The 16686-nt window shown below is 31.2% G+C and overlaps 1 protein-coding gene across 1 annotated transcript; it reads left to right on the top strand.

Annotated features, from left to right (window-relative positions):
- The first annotated feature begins 15364 nt into the window (after nucleotides 1-15364).
- LOC149572550 (uncharacterized) lies at nucleotides 15365-16096 on the top strand. The gene is made up of 2 exons (XM_089815853.1): nucleotides 15365-15677; nucleotides 15792-16096. Exons 1-2 carry the CDS (start codon nucleotides 15365-15367, stop codon nucleotides 16094-16096), a joined length of 618 nt encoding a protein of 205 aa, XP_089671979.1.
- Nucleotides 16097-16686: the final 590 nt, after the last annotated feature.

Here is a 16686-nt window from a genome sequence, read left to right as displayed (position 1 = left end):
CCCTTTGTCATTCTTCTCTAAAAGGGCTTTTTTGTTTGTAGGAATTCAATTGGATTAGAAATTGGACATTAGAATTTATTTTACAATTGTTAGTTTGGTGTGCCAAAAGAGAATTGAGAATTGGGAATTGGAATTCATATTTCCATTTTGATACAAAAATAAGAATTTGCAATTCCACAAAAGAACTATTATTGGAATTCCAATTCCAATTCCCATTTTGATTTTTTCTTATTTGGTAATTTTTTTTAAGTCCACTTAATGAGAGAAAAGGCTCAAAAAGGTTCTTGCTTCCCATGGACTCATTGTTTCCTACATAACCACATGGAGCAACATTGCACATGTGTAGGGTTGAGTTGACCTAGCTATTAAGAGCTCAACTCCCATAGTCAACATATGACTAGTCTTATTTCCTAGGCCTCCCATCAAAGGACTACCACTAGGAATCAAAAGCTTCAAAACAATTCCATTGCATATGAGTGGAATTCTCTTCAAATCATTCAACAAGATGGTTGGGCAATTTGAACAATGGCTTCAACTGGCAATTAAAAACACAAAGGATTAGATCTAGAATTCTTTGTCTCCTACCGTCTGTTTAATAAGAAACATGTTTACATCATGGATTCACAAATCTGACATAAAATTTGGGCTTCCCATAGGGCCCGTTTGGTTGGAGGAATATGATTTGAGAATTAGCATTCCAAATGTTTGATTTGGGATTCTAGAACTTGAAGTCCAGATTACGATTTTTGGATTTTATTTTGAGACCGTTTGGTTCAAACCAAAAAACATTTAATATTTAGAATTTGTAATTCCACCCCTGTTTAGTTCAAAATATGAATATGTGATTGAGAAGATAAACATATAAGTTAGAGTGATCAGAATAGAAAGCCTCAAATAGGTGACCGCAGAGCTTGAAAAACAACAAAAATGGTGGATTGCAACACATAAAAAAAATCAAAATTTGATTCCAAAACTTTGATAAATTTCCAATAATATTAGCAAAACTAAATGAATGATGGCACGATTTCTTATGGAAAAAACTTAGATAGAGGCACCACAAGCAATCCCATCTCTAGTATACCCCAAGCCCAAACTCAAATTGAATCAATAGCACAATCAGATTGTGGATGCAGTTGTCATCAAAATTCAAAATTTGGAATTGTGCTGACTTGCGATTAAATGAAGAAGGGAAGAGGTAGTTACATAATGCACGGGTGACCATCTACAACACCCAACTTGGGCTTGATCCCATTCATCCTCTCATGTCAAAATTTTTTTGTCTATCCCTCCCGTAGCTGTAGGCAACCAACACTCCAAAGCCCCCATTATTTCTCTATGTAGTTTAATTCAATCTAGTTCTACATCAATTTGATCCACTATTTCTCTAGTGATTTGATCTCCAAAACTCTCTATGTGTAGCTGCAAAAGTGAGTGTCTGGATGTCAAAGGAAAATAAAGTTCACTTTATTTAGAATGTTTAGTTTGAAAAAATGGGATTTAAAATGTGGATTCCAAATAACAAGTATTTTGAGGGGAAATGGGATTCTTGTTTGGGGGGTCAAATGGGGATACTGAATCCACATTATCTTGAATTCTAATTTCCATGTTGCAGATCCAAATAGTGGATTAGGATATTTTAGAATTTCAAATTATAATTCCTACTCAAATCCACGATCCAAACGGATCCATAGTGGTTTTCTACACATAGGGAGCATTCACCATGTTAATTATGCATTCCTTTATGAATATCATGTCATAGAAGAATGTTGATGATGACTACAAATATTTCTAGGTTCTCAACCTTCCTTTCAATTCAAGATGCCTATTTGAAGTGTTGGGCCTATTCTCCTTAAGGAGATATTTGATGATAAAAATTTCAAGTCCACTTAGAATTTTCAGGTCTACGATACCTTGGAGATTCCTAATATCCAATAGTGCATCAAAGATTGAAGCCAAGCTAGCTCGAGTGTTCACACTCAAACTTCAACATTGGGCATAGGGTTGAGAGTTTATATGCGCAGATCACATAAGTAGATCTCTCAAGGTTTTTCTCAAAATTCAATTTCAACTGTAATTCCAACTTTAGTTTTGTGGAACCAAATGAGTCTAAAATTGAAGTTCCCAAATCTCATTCCAAATCTTAATTCCTATTTCAATTCCCAATTTCCAATTCCAAACTCCCAATTCTTATTTTAGTAGGAAAATAGACCCTTATAATTTATGTGTGACCAAATTTCTAATCAAGTGAATGGAAGAATAGAAATGTGGTGAATGAAGCAATGAAAATAGGGGAATGACAAAACATAAATATTCTATGATAGCATAATGTCTTAGAAGAGATTTTGTTCCATGCTTGGGAAGTCCAAAAATGTGTTTTAAGTGTAGCCCTTGTGCAAGCACATTAGAGCATGAAATTGATAAAAGAAAATAAATACTATAAAGAGGTATTAGTATATAAAGGGCTTAGATATAATTACTAAGGGAGTGTCTTTTCAAGTACAACATGCATTGATTTGTCAAGCAATAGATTATGGAGCTATCTTCCACCAGAAACTTGAAATCTAAAGGGCTTGATGTTTCTAAATCTTTCTAGAAATAGTTTGAATGGAAAGTTCCCCAAGTTAGTTGGAATTGTTGGATCTTTCTCTCAATAATTTATTAGGAAAGATTGTTTTGAAGCTTGGTTCTCTTGATTATTTAGGTTATTTAAATATTTCTTACAATAATCTATTAGGGGTGATACCACAAAAAGGGATTCATTTGATAAATTTTGATAAATATTTATTTTCTAGGAAATCAAAATCTTCAAGGATGCCCTATAGAAAGATTGAAGTGTTCTAAGCATCATTCACCACTCTCCTCTAGTCATGCTATGAGCTAAGCATCATATGGTCAATTGCAATGGGTTTTTTTGTGGTGGTGTTGGTACTCACTTTCAAAGGATGAGGTATAAATACATTTGAGGTCCACGGTGCCAAATTTGCTGATTGATGACCCCAATTCCTTTGTAAATTTCCTCAAAAATCATTTTTAATACTTGCCTATGCAGGGAAATATTTTTCATCTCATTTTTCAAAGTGTGTGAGATTATTCTAGTGACATGTGGTCCCCATGAAATTTTCTATTAGCTAATAATAAAATGTAGGTATTCTTATAGTTGATAATAGATAATTTTCCAATATTCATATCAACCTCTACTTTGCAACAGACAACTTAAACATCACACACTAAGGCTTGATTCCTAAGCTAAAAGTGTTAAATAGTCAAAATTGACTTATTTTTCCAAGCCTAATTTCTTCCTTAATGTGTGATGTTTAAGGGTGGCCACTTTGCAAATTTTTTCTAGTCTTAAATGTCTTCTTTTTCATATGAACTTAATATTGTTGTTCTCTACCTGGAAGATTAATTTCTGTGTAATATTTATTTCCATATCCTCCTAAATTTGCTAGTCATAGTTTTTAGATTAGTTTGTTTGCATGTGAGAAATTTGAAGTTTTATTTTCTTTTACCATTTTAAGGGTCAAATTTTTAATCTATGTGTAATAAATTTCATAAAAAAATATTATTACTTGTTTATTTAATTTATTTGATATTATGTCTTATGTCACTCAACTTCCTTTATGAAATGTAATAGAACAAATGATAATAGAAAATTTATTTATAATATAATTATTATTTTAAAAAATATTACAAACATCATTGTAGAGTAATAAATCATATTTTTCAAGTTAATACAAAAATACAATTATTAAACAAATTAGAATAAGAACCTATGCTACTTATATTAGCCTAAAGATGGTTTTCAATAGATTTACTAAGGTTTGGCTCAAGCATGATTCCTTGAATATCATTGAATGTGTGAGAGGAAATCTCTCTCAACGAAACAACTAAAGCTCAATTTCTAATCATTTTACTTTCAATAATTTCTTTATGGAAACCCCTTATCATTTATGAGGGGTGTGTATTGTGACCTACTGTCTCATGGTGGGAGGTAATAGTTTCCTTGAGGATATCAAACTTTGTATTCAAAACAAATGCAAATATGTTAATCCAGATGAATTATGGGAAATGATGGATGTGCATTTCAATTTCCAACCTTCTCTTATAATGATGCATATGGGAAAATTTTCTTAAGGGGAAGGTTAATGTTATGTGTAAGAATTTTTCATCAATGTGTTAGATCATATTTTATAATTAGTTATGCTCTATTTTTACAACATATCAGATGATATTCAATAATCCACCATCATTGTACACTCTATTTTTCATCAATATATTAGCAGACCATATCTTATGATACACCATCAACTTGACATATTATATTTCATTTGCAATGAGACACTCTAAACATATAAAAACAAATGAAAATAAAGACTCATCATGGTATATGATCAAAAAATTGATAGAAACAATTCTTACACGATCCAGTCAATCTTCCACACAAAACTATCAATCTGAAGTACAAGGATTTTCTGTTAGTCAATAAAAACTTTACTTACCTTCAAAACATTGTTCAGAGGAAAGGGGTCTTTGCTATTATAATCAGAGAGATAAATGCTGGGACCTGGTGAAATCGATGAATAGGCTATACTTTGCAGGAGCCATGCAACCAAACATGCTGAAACAACAGTTACAACTGTTGACAGAGTGATCCAATCCATTCTTTCTCTCTCTCTCTCTCTCAGAGCTATCAATGAAGACAATGTTACAAACATATCTTACAAATATATCCTACAAACATGTAAAGGAGGTGGAAATGATTAACTAGGTGACAAGAGTTAACTTTGGTATCATGGACATTGGAAAACTTATATTATATTCATGACGTCAACGTTATGCTTGAAGAAAAGATTTGATCTTTTTTACATGCATTTATGTAGTAGATGAGGTTAATTGAATACCAATTAAATCTCTCTCTCTCTCTCTCTCTCTCTCTCTCTCTCTCTCCATTACAATTTAATGAATTTATATTACATATAAATTATGTATACCAATGTATTTTTCTATGAATATTTATATGAAATATTATAATTAGAAAAAATTAAAATAATGCAAAGGTATGAAGTGAATATGATCGTCCCCTTCTACATTGTTTTGAACATGTCATCTATATGGTTGTTGAAATGTATATGTTTCATTGCATGAAATATAGGTGTACAACCCATTTGATAGTTAGCATCATCAATCCATAAAGTCTAAACTTTAATGATTTTTATTCTTATTTGTAGCTTACATCTAATGAGTATGCTCATATCCTTCCACTCTTTCTATTAATAATAGGTGGCTAGATAGTGGGAATTATGTTCCAATGTTTGAAAATACCAGTTTGGTCAAGATGATGGCAAAAGTAGGGTTTGATGTTTACTACTTCTAAATTTCCTAGTCCAAATTGATTCAAGGTATCAAAAAATTCAATCCCAATGCTTCACCTTGAACTTGAGATAGATTAAATGTTGATATGGTTGGATTTTTATGTGTTGCAAGGGGGAGAGGACCTACCGATGTCCTTATATTGGAGCATTATAACAATCTAATCAATAGATTTTTGGAGCTCGATACTGAGCTTTTTGAAATTTAATTCATAAGATATACATTGGGATGAATTTCTCTTATAAAACTATGGATGATGCATATATGTTATCTAATAAAGTTTTGGATTTGAATACTAATTCTCATTGTCTTTCTGTTTCAACTATGCTTTGTGATTAATGGTTAATACTAGTTTCAATTTCTTTACTGAAATTTGCGGTTTCCATCTAGGCGTGGAACCATATGTGACTATCAACCACTTTAACATTCCACAAGCACTAGAGAATGAATATGGACAAGGTGATATAATGGACAAGTATATAGTATGGATAAGGCTTAGTTTTTTTTATACAACAATATCTCATTTTTAAAATATATTTTTATATTAAAAAATCATCAAAATAAAAGAAGTTCAATTAAAATAAAAACAAATTTATGGTTAGAATTTCAGTTAAAACAAAAAAAAAATCTTTTATATTATATATGTATGTTATATTTAAATCTATCACATTTAATTTAGGTTATGACAATTTAAATTTATTTTTTCCTAAAAACCTCTAGCAATAAAAATAAATTTGTGTAATGGATGATTAGGTTGAGCATATAATTTCCTAAATTCTAAACTCTAAAGGTTGTTTTAAGGCATTCAAACTAGCACAAATTTTAAAATTTTTTGGTCAACTTTTGAGCGCTTCCATAAAGGGGGCATGACCTTGTCAAGGACTTCATTTGGGGTAATTCAAAATTTATTTATTTCTCTTTTAGTTTGTGACTTTGTTCAAGTCAATATTATTCTTAATTCAAGCTTTGAGAGGGGAGAAGATCATGTTTCTTTGAGACATTTTGTCATGTGCCCTAAATTTGTGCTTCCAATTTTTCATAAATGTCTACAACTAGAAGTTGTACACCTTTGTATGTGCAACGATTAGCTGATAGGATAGGCTTTTATTTTTTAGAAAAAAGATTATAATACATTTCCAAAAAAAAGTCACAGATGGATTCTCTTTTATTTTATTTTTAAATGAATTTATTTTTGTACATTTCTAGAAAACTAAGCCATAATTGAATCAAAGATGGATTATTAAGTATTGATTATCCCAAGTAATGATCTTTATTGATTAAGAAGATTGAAACTCTTATAGGGCATCCCTATAGAAAAAAAACTAAATTTTTATCTTACCTAATTCATTAAAAAAAAAATAATATTTAACTAAAATATTTCTAACATCAAATACATTACGTGCAAATTATGTAGTGCCTACCCCTAATTGACTTTTTAGATTGTATTTTCAAATTCTTTTAGGCTAGTTTTATGATCATGTTTTATGATTAGCGATACTTGGTTGCCAGATTTGATTAGATGTTGTTTCATACTTAGTTGATATACTTGATGAGCTACTTGATACATGGTTATTTTAAGTGTTTATGTTTATCCTTTTAATGATGATATTTGTATGTTCATTTAGTGATTTCTAGTTATCTCATGATGATAGTTAGAGGGATGATTTATACGCAGTTTTTATGGATACTTACCCTATACTTGCATGCGTATGGTGTACCTTTACATTTTACTTTATGATTGATGTTTCTGATGTGGTTGAGGAAGGGAGTCATAATCACTTGCTAGTCGGGATCTACACGATGCACCACTCCCTGCCATTGTCTATTTTGTTTAGATTATATGTGTATGTACATGCATGGATTTTATGCAAATTGTAGGTACCGGGCATCAACTTCCCTAAATTGCCAGGGTGAGCATGCCCTATCACAATATCTAATTAGTAAAAGTGTGGAGATGATTCTTGAGCCCAAATCCTAATCTAAGCCAATGGTTCTAGAAAGTAGGACAAGTGATTAAGTTGTTTACCCATTTGAATTCATCAAGTGATGTGAATTCATGATTTTTACCCTTGAGTTTGATTATGTTCTTTGTCTTTAGTTGAGTTGTCATATTTAGTCTTGTGGGTCTTTGATGATTTTCTGCTATAATTAAATCAAATTAAAATAGTATTTAATGATTTAATTTAATGAAAATTTTAAAAAAGAAATTCAATATTTAATTAGTTAAGAAATTAATTAAATAAAAGAATTAAATTTAAAGATATAGTTAAAGTTCTAATTTTGACATATTTCTCTAACTTTTTTTTAAAGGCAAAAGTGGATGAGCCACTGTATATATATATATATATATATATATATATATATATATATATATATATATATATATATATATATATATATATATATATATATATATATATATAAGAGCTCAACTGGGAAAGAACCAGAAAGAAAACCCAACATCATTACAATATGTACAAGTGACAATCACAATATTTACAACATATTATATATCGATGAGAAAATCTAAATTACAAAATGTAGGAGTATTCCCACCAAAAATAAAAATTTATTGAATTTTTACATTTTCATAACCAAGTCAAACATCAAGCATGGAGGACTCAAAGTTCAACAAAAAATACCAACATTTTAAAACATGCCTGATGTTGGAAAACTTAATAAACAAAAAAAGAAAGTAGCCTTTATACTATCATTCTTCCATATCCTTGCAAGAGGCACCCTCAACAGAAGTGGAAGGCATACTAGGTTGTAGAGAATAACCCCAACCAAAATTTGAGCATGGTAAAGGAGCAACCTCCCAGCCTGAACTCGACCCTTCAGCGATGACAACATAATTACTAATGAAAGAAGGTGCACTCGAAATTGTGGCAATGATGTCCAACTGAGAATGCCAATATGTTTCTTGTGTGGCAAGGTGTTCTGAGCCAAGAGCACTGGAAGCCAGGGCAGACCAAACACTTGGTTCATAGACAAACTAGTTTGGGGAGGCCAAAGGCTTCATCACATGAGTAGAAAGTGCATGTGCATCAGATATTGGTAAGCCCAAAATATTGAGCAATGCAAATCCTATTTTCTTCACACCCTCAACCAGCTGATGACCTAGCACTCATGCCGTGACTTGCAAAGTCTTTATCAGGAACTATGGGTTTATGCTTTTCAAAGGACTTTTGTAACTAATATTATTAGTGAATTAATAAATATATTCTTTAAAATATCTCATGAATTATTTAAAGAGAAAAAACATTTGATTTAATAAAGATATTTTAATTAAATTATAAAAAAGTTGCACATGAAAATTAAAATATAATAAAATAATAAAGGAAAAGGGGTTTTGCATGGTTGCACAATCAAAGCCCTAATTTGGGGAAAACTCTTTATTAGGAAATCAAAGTTCATTTCTCCACACACAGGTTTGGATGAGTCAATTTCTGAGAAGAGGGTTTTTGAAAGAAAAGGAAAACTCTTGCGTGTTTTTGCATTTGTTGTTTAGCATCATAATCATATCCAGGTAGGATCTCATGAGATTTCTGTAGTAGTTCATCTATGAAATTATTTGTCTTCTTTGTGTCTGATTGAAATTATTCTAGATTATATTCAGGTTAAAACCTTGTTTGTGGCTTTATTGTTCTTTGTTTTCGAAGACATATGTAAATGAATTGAAAACTTTGAAGCCCTTGTCTTGTAAATTTTAAAGATCTGTATTCTCAACTAATTACTATTTGGGGGGTTTGGAAAAGAAAGCAAGAATTCTATATACCAATTCAATTGGTTGTTCATATTCTTCTATCAAATCTATTACGTAATTTGGTTATATATATAGATGATGGTTTCTAAATTTACCAATTTAAAATTAATTTGTTCTACATTTACCAAATTAAAATAAATTGCTTGTAACAAATCGGTTCTAAATTCACCAATTTAAAATAGATTGGTTTTGTGTTTTGTATGGGGGCATGAATTTTTTGTTTTTTTATAATTTATTTTTTAAAAAGTAATTTTGGGTGTGTGGAGGCCACAATGCCCCCACCCCACTTGCTCCTTCCTCCCTCGGCCCTATGATGGGAGAACATTGCCAAAGCAGTGCCCACTACCAAGGCAACAAGCACTATCGAGGCAATGTATGTTGTTGAGGCAGCGAGCTGCCAAAGTAGCCAGCCTTTAAAAGGCCTCCCCATAGTTTGGGGTTAGTGATTTCAAATCACTTTTTAAATTTTGTTTTAGTTTTTTTAATTATATATTATTAAATTAGGTTATAAAATTATATTATTAAAAGTGGTTTTTTAATATTATTATTTAATATTGTTATTATATTATTTAATAATTGTTACATTGTTTAACGCAAGAGCCTACAACACAATGGTAAATTGTGAGCCTCTTATTGAAGAGGTCTTGGGTTCAAACTTACTCGTGCTTAATAAAATAATAATTAATAATAATACATAATAATTAATCTTGGCTTTAGCTTCTTACCGATCAAAAAAAATTATATTATTTAACTTAATTATTATTAATATTAATAAATTATTATAATTAAAAATATATATTTTTTGATATTTTGATAATTATTATTATTAATGATTTAATAATGACTTTCAAAATTTTAATAATAATAGTTAATTAGAGAATTGTTGTAAATTTACTTTATAAAATTGAATTGAATTAGTAGGTGTGCAAATTTGAGATGGATTGTTGAATCTTCTATTCTTCTTGTGAACTCATAAACCTTAGTGAATCTGGAAATTAGAGAAATGGAAACTGAAATTCTAATTGAAAATGAAAAAAAAATTATCAACTTTAATACTTCAAAATGAAAATGAAAAACTCGGAAACCTTTAGCAAAAATTGAACTTTAGTGGTTTCAAAACCTAATGAACTACAAAAGTTACTTTTGTATGTACTTTATGCACCATGATGTGTGGTTTATTGTTGTGGGTTTCAAGTTTGACTTAGTACTTTTACCAAATCATGATGTTTACTAGAGGCTTGAGAATTTTTTCTGTGATGATGTTAAGTATACGATCTTTTATACCTGACCATGGTGATGTGTCACGTGTTTTCTATGATGAGATTTGATTTGTTGGTCGCTATTGCTTTCTTATTTTCTTGTGTAGAACTGAGGTGAATGGTGTGACTTTTCTGGTGTAACCTTTGAGTCTTCGATCAATTATTTTTGGATGCTTTCCAGTTGCTTATATAGGACCACGGTGATTGTTGTGTTTTATCTTTTGGTGTTTTCTAGTTGCTTGTATAGGATTGAGGTTTGATCTTTAGGTGCTTTCTAGTTGCTTGTAAAAGACTGAGGTGATTATTGTGTTTTATCTATACGTACTTTCCAGTTCCTTGTAAAGGACTGAGGTGAAAATTGTAATTTTTATGAGTTATACTTTTATGAGCCTAGGGTAGATAATTTACATGTACATTGGGAAGTGGCTTGCAATGGAGGCCAGAGCCCAAAGTGGTTGCCTAGGTAACCCATTATAAGTTGTTTCAATAAGTGATAAAATTTCATTAAATGGGTTTTAAAATAAATTAATAAGAGTCACTTTTTCCCTTTCTCATGTCTCAAGTCCTAGTACAGCTTAGGATGGGAGTAGAGAGGATGCTTCATTCTGACCTTGCTTTGTTAGTATGCCTTGTTTGTATGAAAGGATATTGGTGCCACATAGAGACACTAGGGGGCTAGATTCCAAAAAGGCTACTAGGGTAACCTTAGATTTGGCTCATGTGATGACACTAGCCCACTTACATAGTAGATTTCCTACATGTCTTTGTTGCCTCTGGGATTAGATGATACTTGTGTCTTGGTACCTTTGAGATAGTTTTCTTTCAGGTGTTTCCTTGACCTAGATGTTGATTATGACTTGTGTTGTTGATATTTGTATGGGACTTGAGTTTATCTCCTCAGTGTGGTGTGAGTGGGCCATTTAGGTTCCACGAGGTTGGATGGTAGTGCATTTTCTTATACCATTGAGATCCGATAGCTGGATGTTGTTGCTGGATGTGTTTTCGCATATGTTCCTTTCTATCTGATCTTGTATTTCTGTTGGATGATTATACTCTGTTGTATGTACATGATTATCAGAGATCTTGTGAGATGTTTTATATTATTGATGATGTATATTCTTTGAGCTTTTCATACCCTGTGACTTGTATAGTGGATGATTATGCATTCTAGCTATGCCAAGTGGCATCTTATGTAAATGCATATTATTTAATTGGAATTGTACTTGTGATTATTCCTTGATGTAGATTTTGGTTATATGTTACATTTAATATTAATAAACTTATACATGTGATTCAACATCACGAAACCTTAAGAGATGTAATCTGTTTATGATGGTTGTATGTATGTGATTTATTGCTTTTGCTATTTTATCTCTTATTATTATTGCTTCTGCTATATTATATCTATTGTTGTTTATTATCTTTGAATTTTTTTTTGGCAAACTTAGTGAAACTTTAGGTTAATTTCTTTTGGGTTCCCTAGTGGGGTGTTACAAATTAGTGTGTGTTACAAGATGTTTATTAACTACAAATATGTCTAGCAATAACCTCATGCTTGATAGATAAACACTCTGGATTGTTAGAAGGGTTATATATTATATGTAATATGAAAATAGATGGTGTGAGATATATAATTGGTCATTTTTGTCATTTAAATAATTGAGAATAAAGTAGAGGCTATTATATATAAAAAAAATTTAAAAAGAGCTTATTGATACCTAATTATTTATAATTTTTCATTTTATATGTAATATGAAAGTAGATGGTGTAAGATACATAATTGGTCATTTTTGTCATTTAAATAATTGAGAATAAAGTAGAGGTTATTATATATATAAAATTAAAAAGAGCTTATAGATGTCTAATTATTTATAAATTTCATTTCTAATAAAATATACATCTATTTGATTAGAAATAATCCAATAAGAGAATATGTGTATAGGACATTAAATTTTAATATAAGAATGAACAAGTATTAAATTTAATTAATTTTTTATTTGATCATTTTTATGGGTACGATTATTTTAAAAATATGATTACACCAATATTAATTGAATTTCACAATAATTGAAAATACAAAAAGCTTAAAATATGCAGCTATTATTTTTATCAAATATATCTACCAATAAATATTTTTAAAAATAAAATATAATGTTTATTTTACTTTTCCAAAATAAATTAACAAATTTCTAAAATCTATATAGATTAAAGAAAAATAAGAGTCTTTGTTTGCTTTCTAATAAAACTATTTTAATCACTCTCATCTTCAAATTAGAAAAGTTTACTACTTAAATATGATCCAAAATCTACCATATAAAATTCAAAAATAAAAATAAATCTTATCTAGAAAATAAAAATAAATCCCATCCAAAAAAGGAAACTATGCACCAAAGTTAATCTTAATCTGAAAAAAAAACACTAAAAAGAAAAAGAGAAAAAAATATAAATGTTGATTATTTTAGAATGGTTAATGATATTTATTCAAATCAATATGGGAAAGTTACTAAAGTCGTGCTAAATATATAAGCTATAATAGTATGAGATTAAAAGTTAAAAAGATGTAGTTAATACTTTGTTAAAAAAATAGTATAGATGAGCAATAGGTAGCCATAGTGGAAAGCTCTAAGAAACAACGAATGCAACAGAACTAGACAAACCATAATTAATATTCAATATTTTCTATTTAATTTAATAGTATCATGTTAAAATAATCTTTATATAAGACACAAGCCACAACTTCTAACCAAAAGAGTAATATGTAGATATATATATAGATGTAAGGAGTGCATTTGAATATAAATATATTAGAAACACCAAATTTGGACTAGTGAAGTCATAAATTCAATGAAATTAGAGTATTGGGAGGCTACAAACTTTGAATCTTGAATATGGGTGCCAAAATTAGAGACTAAACCTTAAAACTTGTGGATATTAAAATAATGATCCAAATGATGAAACTTTTATCAACAAATATTATTTGAATTTTTTAAAATTATACACACACACACATGTACGTGTGTGTGTGTGTGTGTGTGTGTGTGTGTGTGTGTGTGTGTATGTATATATGTATGTATATATATCTGTGTATATGTGTATATGTATATATATTTATTTATTTTTAAATTAAATTTTAAAAATTCAAATAAGATTTGTTGATAAAAGTTTCATCATTTGAATCATTATTTTAACATTTGCAAGTTTGAAGGTTGGGTCTCTAATTTTGGCACCCATATTCAAGACTCAAATTTTGTAGCCTCCCAATACTCTAATTTCATTGAATTTATGACTTGACTAGCCCAAATTTGGTGTTTCTAATATATTTATATTCAAATGCATTCCTTAGATCTATTTCTATATATACATATTACTCTTTTACACTTACACACACACACACACACACACACACACACACACACACACACACACACACACACACACACACACACACACACACACAGAGAGAGTTAAAACAATTGATTAATTGTGTATTGTCTTTGATGTTACACAAGATGGCATATCATTGCTAGACAGTGTATGTTGACTTCACTCAGGCATTGAAGAAAGTTTTCTATGTCTACCGAGCATTCCAGATTTTGCCTAGTTTAGAAGATAGTATCTACCGATTTCACTTGGGCATCAAAGGAAAGTTTGTAAAAGTTGAGTGTTAATCAAGCTCACTTGGTTAATGAAGGAAATATTAGATGGAGCCATTGTTAATCGAGCTCACTTAGTCACCAAAGGAATTTTTTTGTATATGCAATGTTGATTGAGTTCACTTGGTTAACACAAAAAAATTATTTCTGAATTAGTGTCTACCAAGCAGGGTTGGCTAACAAAGGATTTTCTTGTTTTAGCATATTAAGTTCAATTGAATTATTTGTTGGTTCTAGCCAACTAAGGAGATAGATATTAATTATTCTAAGCTATATTATAGCCAACTTGAAAATATGAAAGATATAAATATAAGGTCAAGTTGAGAATTAGAATGATTGAATGGATAGAAGATAATTGAAGATTTGATGATGCTAAGAGGAAGTGAATCAGAAGGATAAGAAGAATATTCTTGTGGAGCTGAAAAGATACATTAGATCAAGGAGGATCAAGTATACAAGCTAGAATTGATATCTATAATCAAAAATTTAGTTGTATTCAAAATTAGGTCATCTCATTGTTACTCTCTAACTATTGTAGCCGTAATCTAAATCTCTTAATAGAGTTGGCTTAACAACTATTTGTAAATCCTCTAAACAAGGTGACATTCTATTGAATTTTCCAAAGACCTCTAACAAGGCCACTCCTAAAAGGGTAATTAAATCTTCTAACAGGGTCACACATAACAGTGTGTTTTGTAACCTTTAATAGGGTTAGCTCCTAACAGAGCTCACTTCAAAAGAGTGAAAATCAGTAACTAGTTGCAATTGGTAATTTTTACTGTACATATATGCTACAAATGCCAAACTGGGCAGAGGAAGAGAAAGTGCATTTCTTCATAACCGGCCTGAAACCAGGTCCAATGGTTGAAGTAAGGAAAGCTAGACCTCAAACAGCTGAGGAAGCCATCACCATTGCAACCATTCTTAAAGATCACCAGTTTGGTAAGGAGACCAACAACAATGGGCCATTTCAGAAAGGGGACAAGAAGCAGTTCTAGAAGAAGAATGACGAGAAGAGTAGTGGGACTACCAAGTCAACTGGACCTTCTTCGAGTACCAAGACGACAGGGTCGTCAAAACCAACACACAAGAAGGACTCGGGCAAGGGAAAACCTGATGAGTCTAAGCCAAAGCCAAAGATCCCTTACAAGTCATGTTTTACTTGTGGAAATAAGGGCCATTGGGCCAGGGATTGTCCAGAGAGACAGAGGGTGTCATTGACATAGGCCGAGGTTGTGGAGAAAGATGGTTCATCTTCACTAATAAGAGTGATTCAAGGTTTGCATGCCATGAAGAACCAACAACCTTAGAAGGCTATGACAGCAAGGCCTGAGAACTTGAACAGATTGTTAAATGTCGAGACCGTGATGGCCAACAAGGTGACCATGGGAATGATAGATTCTGGTGCCACGCACAACTATGTCTCAGCTAGGAGAGCTGTGGAACTGGGACTTAAGGTGCAACTAGGCACAAGTTCCTTTAAGGCAGTGAACTCACCTGCCAAGCGAGTAACTGGTGTTGTGAAGGGCACACTAGTGAAAGTGGAAATGTGGCAGGGCCACATTGATCTTATGGTAATTGAAATGGATGATTTTGAGTTGATTTTGGGGCAAGAGTTTTTGAGGCTGGGTAAAGTGGCAGTGATGCCTCATTTGGAGTCAATTTTGTTCTTAAATCTGCAAAACTCATGTATGGTGAAGACATCAGACAGGTGACAGTCTAGGAAGGCTCCATTGATTTCAGCTATGAGCATGAAGAAGTCAGCTAGAAAGAAAGAGAAAGAACCTATGTTCTTGGCAGCACTACTTGGAGGTTGGGATGAGTTAGAAGGAGTCAAGGAGACACCGATTCAAATAGAAGTAGAAGAGGTCATATCGAATTTTGAAGACCTGATGCCAGTCAAGTTTCCTGCACAACTCCCTATCAGAAGAGCCATAGATCATAAGATTGAGTTGACACCGGGGGAAAGGCCTCTAGCTCAAGCACCATATCGGTTGTCAGGGCCTGAGATGGTTGAACTTAAGAAGCAATTGGAGGAATTTGCTTGAGGTGGGGTACATCAGAAAAAATTGGAATTTCATGTTAAATCTTGGTGTCAAATGTGTTCATGCTATTTCTCTTATGTGTTTGCAACTAAGTTAAAGTAATAGTAATCTCAGATAACATTTAAGTTTTTCATGTTAAGCATTTTCCAAGAATTTTTAGTGTTTACCGAGTTACAACATTTTTCTATGTGTTTGTCGATCATCAATAGAGTTCATTTTTTTAAGTTTATTTTGTACTGACATCTAAGGGATTTGGGATTTATTTTAGTAGTAATTGATTCACCCCTCCCCTCTCAGTTACTCCTCTTATATTTCCAATAATTGGTATCAGATCATTTGGTGCTTACAGAGAAGGTTTCAATTACCTAAGCTAAAAATTAGGATTTTTTACATAAGAAAGATTCCCAAGTTGAATTGAGGCAATTTTGTAGCATGGAAAGGACTTATGAGGTTACATCTAGTAACTATAAATGATTTAGGTTATAAGTATCTTGATATTGAATACACAACTCCCACTAGAACATTATCAATTGAAGATATTGCTGAAAAGAAAAATCATAACATCATGATAACTGACATTGCATCTGCTCTTA

The sequence above is a fragment of the Cupressus sempervirens genome, chromosome 2 (assembly GCF_028749045.1).
Source record: "Cupressus sempervirens isolate cs-2001-9-10 chromosome 2, ASM2874904v1, whole genome shotgun sequence".
Classification (NCBI taxonomy): Eukaryota; Viridiplantae; Streptophyta; class Pinopsida; order Cupressales; family Cupressaceae; genus Cupressus; species Cupressus sempervirens.
This window is presented reverse-complemented; position numbering and strand designations above follow the sequence as displayed.